This window comes from Solanum stenotomum, chromosome 8 (assembly GCF_019186545.1).
Source record: "Solanum stenotomum isolate F172 chromosome 8, ASM1918654v1, whole genome shotgun sequence".
In the NCBI taxonomy this organism is placed as follows: Eukaryota; Viridiplantae; Streptophyta; class Magnoliopsida; order Solanales; family Solanaceae; genus Solanum; species Solanum stenotomum.
The window spans coordinates 14,566,239-14,573,413 of NC_064289.1; the positions used below are offsets into that span (position 1 = coordinate 14,566,239).

The 7,175-nt window shown below is 30.9% G+C and overlaps 1 protein-coding gene across 1 annotated transcript; it reads right to left on the reverse strand.

Annotated features, from left to right (window-relative positions):
- Positions 1-3,461: 3,461 nt before the first annotated feature.
- Positions 3,462-5,598, reverse strand: LOC125875062 (cytochrome P450 72A397-like). Its single transcript, XM_049556131.1, has 5 exons — positions 5,269-5,598; positions 4,967-5,184; positions 4,631-4,875; positions 4,166-4,511; positions 3,462-4,044 (listed from the first exon to the last, which is right to left on the reverse strand). Exons 1-5 carry the CDS (start codon positions 5,534-5,536, stop codon positions 3,625-3,627), a joined length of 1,497 nt encoding a protein of 498 aa, XP_049412088.1. The 5' UTR covers positions 5,537-5,598; the 3' UTR covers positions 3,462-3,624.
- Between the last annotated feature and the right edge of the window lie 1,577 nt (positions 5,599-7,175).

Sequence of the window (7,175 nt, forward strand, 5' to 3'; positions counted from 1 at the left end):
ACACCCAGTATCGTTTTGAGCCAGATTCCACAACTGCCATCTAAAGCCTCGGGAAGTGAACAAAGGGTCGTTCTAGACCAAAATCGATCTTCTGAAGCTAACCTAGCTGTCAGAATTTTCATCTGAGCACGTCTTCCAAGAAGGTTGACCAAAGTCAACTTTTCAAGTTATAAAAATCTCCAAAACAGGGAAACGGGCCTAAAACCCAAACGAACGACCAGGTGATCGAACAGTCAGTGCCAGCAAGTCATAAATGACTTGGGGTCGCTACAGGAATGCTCTATACGAGGGAAAGAATTCTTTAATTTAAAAATGACCTGGAGGGTCATTACAGAATCTTCCTTCCAAATTTCCTAGGGTTGAAGCAAGCCTCTCACTAGTTCTGTCTTAGAGCTCGTTTGGATTGGTTTTTAAAAAGTAATTTTTAAGTAAAAAAAAAGTCAAACTTAAATCACTTTTAAGTCAAAAAAATAAAAAGTAGGGAAATACTTAGTTTTGATTTTAGACTTATTTTAAGTCATTTTTGACCTATTTTAAAATTATTTTGTTATATTTATCAAATGCTCCAAAAGTCAAAAACTAACTTGAAAGTAGATTTGATCAACTTTAAAATCAATCTAAACCCCCTCTTAATCAAATGTCACAATTTGACTCTCCTTTTTGTCACGGTCAAGTGGGAGATAACTTTTGTGTATTGTGTAATGTGACTTGTACTCATGCTGTCAATTAACTGCCTAACTAGTTAACATACTCCTCTTTTGTGTGAATTAAGTAGATAAGAAAAAACAAGAAAGGCTTTGGATTGAAAACTCTCAAACCCAATTAAGCCAAGATTCTAATGTCCAAATCAAAACTTAGGTTGTCTGATGGTGTAGAAATGATGGCCCATTTAGGCTAGGGTTATGTACTATACCCATACTACAAACTTTAAGGGTCAATAAAAGTTGGTGATAAGTCATCCTTATAATTGACGATGGGCCCTTTTTTGGTACTATGGGAGTCTTCGACGTTGAATTTGAGCAAGTTAAAATGAACCGTGTTAATAAATGGAGAAACTGAAATAGATTGAGATAAAATATGCTAAATTGTGGATCATAATTCAATTCGTTCTATTTTTGTTTAGTTTTAATTTGTTGTATGCACTTGTATAATTTCTTAGTACGTAACTAAAAAAATCAGTATAATTTCTTTTACTTTGCTGAGTATTATTTGTCTGCTCATTTGACGAAATACTTTCATAGCTTATTGAATGATCCAAGGTCCAAAAATTTAGATCGGACTACATTTATTCCTTTTTGATTAAGAATTCAAAATTATATGCTAAAACAAAATGCATTATTAAGATCAGTTTATAAAGGTTAAAATTTTCCTCATATAAAAGAACATATATCAAGGATTTAGAAGAATGCTAGTTAAGATCGATCCAACATTTGAGAATCTAAATTGGTGATCATTCGGTTAATCCAACCATATTCCGTTACTAATCAATCAAATGGTTGTCATAGGGGAAAATGATGGAAATTTGTGGCTTGAAGATATACACAGTCGGAAGATGATCTGGCATATTAGAGGATAGAAAAAAATATCTATCAAGAATCGAAAAGAACGTCAGTTGAGATCGATTCAAGATTTGAGAATCCAAATTAGTGATCATTCAGTTAATCCGACCATATTCCGTGATTATATCAATTGAGTGGTTGTCATCGAGAAAACGTTGAAAATTTGTGGCATAAAGACATGAAAGAAATAAAAAAGAATTTGTGGCCCAAAAAAAGAATAAAAAGACAAAAGGATAGATATTTCTATAAGATTTTGTATTAGCTGACACGCGTAACAATATTCATAGGTGGAACACTTGTATTAAACATAATTCTTTAAGGTTTGAGTGGAGCTACCTATATATTGAGTATTGACTAGGACACCATCATTTTTTTCATTTTTGGGCCTCGGCCCAATCCTGGAGGCTAGTGGCCAATGGGCCAATAGAGAGTAGGAGACTGAGCTATTGGGCATCACTTCTAATGAAGAGAAACTTTCATAATCAACGCTACTATATATTCTAATTACTCAATAAAATGATAGTTTCAACAATTATATAAATTGTCCAAAATTATTTCTAGATACATATATTCGATGCAACGGTTTCATATATCTCAGATACATATGTTGTTAAATTTACATTATTTTTGTCAGTTTAAAATCTCATGTAGCTGAATTCCATAATATAAGGAGACTAACGATTTTTGAAGATCCTATATAAATCTTAGTTATATAGTTTTTTTATTAATATGAATCTGATTCATAATTTCATAGTTAAAAAATTTGTATTTATATTACCTTTCCCAAGATTTAAACTTGATTAATTTTAGTGTATTACTTTTTAAAATAATAAACTCAAAACTTTAATTTTTACTAAACAAATTATGATTTATAAGACGTAAAAAACTCAAAGCATCATATTTGTGGTTCACAATGATTCTTTTTATATGTGTTTCACATTTTATTTATGTTTTACAATTTTGTGTATATGTTTGTATCTAGTATCAATTTATATAGTGTATTTAGATACATATATATGATATCAAAGATACACATATTTGGTGTCAAATATACACGGATTCATTTATCAAATAAGTCAACACTCGATGTATATGCGCATAATTAGATACTTTGAAGAAAAAGAAGAAAAGGAAGTATTCTTTTAGGGTGTTATTAATATTTATTTTAAACCAGAAAATCTGTTGAGTTAGATCCAAAAAGCACAGTAAACTGTGACAATCAAGAAAAGAAGAAGTATTTTTTAAAACACACAAGCAAAGAGTGATTTTAAAATAATTTTCTGATTCTGCTACATCTAATGTTCAAATATATTGTTTTGTTAAGTTACTGCCTTGAACACTGAATATATATATATATATATATATATAGAAAGAGAGAGAGAGAGGAGTGACAATGGGTAGGTGTGTGGATACAGGCGGGGCCGGTTAAAATATATTTCTTCAAAATATAATGCACATTATAAGTTATCTTACTAATTAAACTAAATTTGGTAATTTGCGACATAATTTATTCAATTTCTATTATATTTACTAGAACAAATTGTTACCAAACTGTATTTACTAAAACAATTTGTTAACACTTTTTTGTACCTTAAAGTTTTATTATAGAGAATTGTAAAAACAACATCTAATCTAAAATAAATGTTTACATATTTGAGTCATACTTAATTGCAATTACATATTTGTTGTATGTTTCCATAACCTAACTTTTCAAATGTTCATCCCAATTTTTCCTCACTTGCAACTATTGTTTATTGCAAGTCATAAGTTGTTGTGGCATATTTTAGTCTAATACGAAGTCAGGTAGGGTGTTGAGGAGTTCGTCCGAAACACATTCGGTGGAAAGTGACACTATTTATTTATATATGGTTAAAAATATAGTAGTTAAAAGACGAAAACTAATTATGACAAGTAGGAACAGAATAATTTCATAGTGGTAATGAGAGAATAAAGTTGTTACACATACAAGTAGAAAATAACATGGTATTGAAATGCAGAATTAATAGCAGCAGAATACATCTCAACCTGATTTATTGAACTAGTGCTAGTACTTATAATTGAAAGGTCAAAGCTTGTTGAGGATTATCTGAGCACCATACTGAGGCTTCATAACGAGTATTGCCTGAGGGGCATGAACATAGGAAGGAGAGAGCTTAAACCAAAAACGCTGCAGAATTTGAGATAAAACGAGCTTTGCTTCTGCCATGCCAAAGTTATTACCAATGCACATTCGAGGACCCCAACCAAAGGGGAAATACAAGGGCTCTTTTGCAGCTTTGGATACCCCTTCTGAGAACCTATTTGGATTGAACATCAATGCATCGTCTCCCCATACTTGGGGATCGCGATGTGCTATATATATAGGCACAAATATTTGTACTCCTGCAGGAATTGTCATATCTCCCAATTTAGTGTTCTTTACGGTGGTTCGCATAAGGGTGAGTGCTGGATATAATCTCAACACCTCTTGGAAGATCATGTTCATCTAGTATTAATTAGCACAAGACAACACACAAATATATATTAATTAATGACATGTTTATATATAGTACTGATGAGTAGTGTAAAATTAGGACTCTGTATCATATCATAAAGAGAGAGCTTACTATTTTTAATTGATTCAAGTCCTCAAACTTTGGTTTGTTTTTTCCAAGGACTTGAAACACTTCATTTCTAGCTTTGTCTTGCCACTCAGGGTGCATACTCAAGGCAACCAATGTCCAAGAGAGCAAAGCTGTGGTTGTATCTTGTCCTGCAAGATAGAATTCCTTACATTCTTCAATTATTTCAGTGGTTGATAGTCCTCCTTTTAAGAGTAACCCTAAAATATCATCACTTTGTGAGACTCCTCTTCGCATAGTGTCTTTTTTCTTCTCTATTATTCCGTTAATCAATGATAACACTTTCTTGTAGATGTATCTTGCTCTTCTGTTTGATGCTGTTGGAAAGAATCTGCGTAGTTAAAATCTCATCATATATACATGTATGTATGTTATAACATTAATGGATAGTATGTATACATATATATATATTTTTGAAGAAATTAGATAAATATATACTGGCCGGATCACCTCAGTAAGGGAAAGAAAAGAGTAAATGGAGAAGCCAAAATAAGATCGCACTGCTCTTTCTGAAGTATGAAAATAGTCCTTCCTTCTTCAATATTGCTACCAAAAGCAGCTCTAGATATAACATCTCCACCTACATTTAGGAATTCATCTGCCACATCCAACTCACAACTTCCACTTTTGCTAACCAATTCCTCCCATCTATTTATCATTTCATCACAACACTCACAAAATGCTGGGTACAACCTCTGTGAGTCACACATAAAAAAAATAGGAAAATGAATGGTCATCCAAAAAGAAGAGATGAAATAATAAGTAAGTAGTATATATAATACATACCTTAATCTTCTCTATATGAAAAGCAGGGTTTAGTATCTTTCTATGGTGGTCCCATTTTTGACCATTGTAACTAGCAAGTCCAGTAACAAACATGTCAATGAAGGCATTGGCTTGAGGCTTCTGAAATTCATTATGTCTGTTCACCACTTCTTTAATTAGCTTTGGATCTGATACTACAATACGAGGTGTTGGTCCAGCCCACATCACAAATAATCTCTCTGCACCATATATACCTAATTAGTAAAGTTTTAACAAAATATATGGAATGTTAAAGAATTATATACATGGCATGGCTGGCTTACCGTAAGTTTTAGAAAGACGAAGAATAAAAGGATTAACCCAAGGAACTATATCATGATTTACTATGGGTGTTTTCTTTGCTTCTCTAGACATTCTCGTCATCTCTTTCAGATTTCCAAACAGAAATTGGTAGGGCAGCCCATGAATACCTTCCTTCTTCAGCTTCTTTTCGATCATCTTTGGCCACCACCATAATGTGTAAAACGATTTTACACAAAAAATCGATATCAAAATACCAATTGTTGCACCAATTACTGTTGCAATTGCCATAGATAGATATTTTCTATCAACTAATCAGTAGTGAGACTACTGGGAGAGGTCAATAGAGAAGAAAACATGTATTTATTGGAACTTAGAACACAATCAGGAAAAAAAGGAATTTAGTATTCAAAGTCATTCTACACATTTAATTTAAAAAAATGATCAGCACACCGCACATGTTGCATACTGAAACTAAGCTGACACTTATTAAGTGGGATTAGGAACCCAAGTAATGGGGAAAAAAGAGTTAGACCAACTATCATTAGTTTTTAGTTTGATTTATTAGTTTTCGGTTTTTAAATACGATATATTAATAAGATATTTTTTTTATCGGTTTTGCTCGATTTGATTTTTGGTTTAATCAATAAGAAAATTCTTTTGAAATAAATATATGACTTCTCCAACAATTTGACGCGATGAGACAATAATATAACTTTGCAGAATATTTATAAAATAGAAACAATAATAACTAACATGAAAAGAACTATATATGCAAGTGCAACACAAAGAGAAATTAAAAGGAATATGGTTATTTCTTTAGATTTTTGCATTTTTTAAAATTAGAAGTTGTGTATTCAAAGTCACTGTGTAATGTGAATTCAAGGCTAGAGGGCAAAGACAATAACCAGGCAGGGACAAACCTACATTGAGTCAAGAGGGTTCATATAAATCCACTTCATAAAACAATTTACACAATATATAAGTGTAATTTAGAGTACTATTTAAGCTCTTTCTTTAAACAAAAAATCTAAAAATAGTCCCAATTTTCAAACCCTTCGTTGCTTTTCGGCTAAACTTATTTTTTGTGTTTGGCCTCATTATTTTGATTAAATTTAATATTTAAATAAAATAATTTTTTTAATTAAATAATATTTATATATTAATTAAATTAAATGAATAAAATTTAGTTTATTAGATTTTTTTGTGAATTTTCTTCTTCATATATTGAACATGTTTGATAAAAATTCTAGATGTCACGACCCAAAACAAGTCATGAGTGACACCCACACTTAACCTCCTAAGTGGGCGAAACAATGAATCTAACCCCAACTTATATTTATCGTTCAACCTACGAAATACTAACCATAATGCGGAAGCTCAAATCTTATTAATGTAAGAACACAAATTCACCAATAATAAATTATGGTATTAAAGGGTTATCGATTTACCTAATAACTTAATATTAAAAAATTAAAATTGAACTGATAAGTCGATAATATTCTTTTATAAAATCATTAAAAACTCGCTAACCCAACATAATCTACTAACAATAAATCAAAAATATTTTTTTGATTTAATTTATTGATTGGTTTCATTTTTACACATTCCTATTCGAGACTGGTTCATCTAACAAAAAAAGGGCATGCACATTGTCGTTTTATTTATTACTCTCTCCATTTCAAACTAATTGAATTGTTGAGGTGTTTCACACCCTTTAAGAAAAGAAGATTAAGACATAAATTAGGAATAATTTTCCATTTTACTCTTATTAATTATTGTCAAATTTATGATTAAAATAATTAAACATTAATTAATAACTAATTCCAATACTAACTAATGAAGGGATAAATTGGAAGAGCATCGAAAAGTAGTATTGAAAATTGAACAATTAAATTAATTTGAAAAATGAAAAAATGTCTCAACAATT

Coding starts and splice junctions, on each gene's coding strand:
- LOC125875062 (XM_049556131.1), bottom strand. CDS start 5,536: ATGGCAATTGCAACAGTAATTGGTGCAACAATTGGTATTTTGATATCG. Junction 5,185..5,268: donor TCGTCTTTCTAAAACTTACG/GTAAGCCAGCCA, acceptor TATATGGTGCAG/AGAGATTATTTGTGATGTGG. Junction 4,876..4,966: donor TTCATATAGAGAAGATTAAG/GTATGTATTATA, acceptor TGTGACTCACAG/AGGTTGTACCCAGCATTTTG.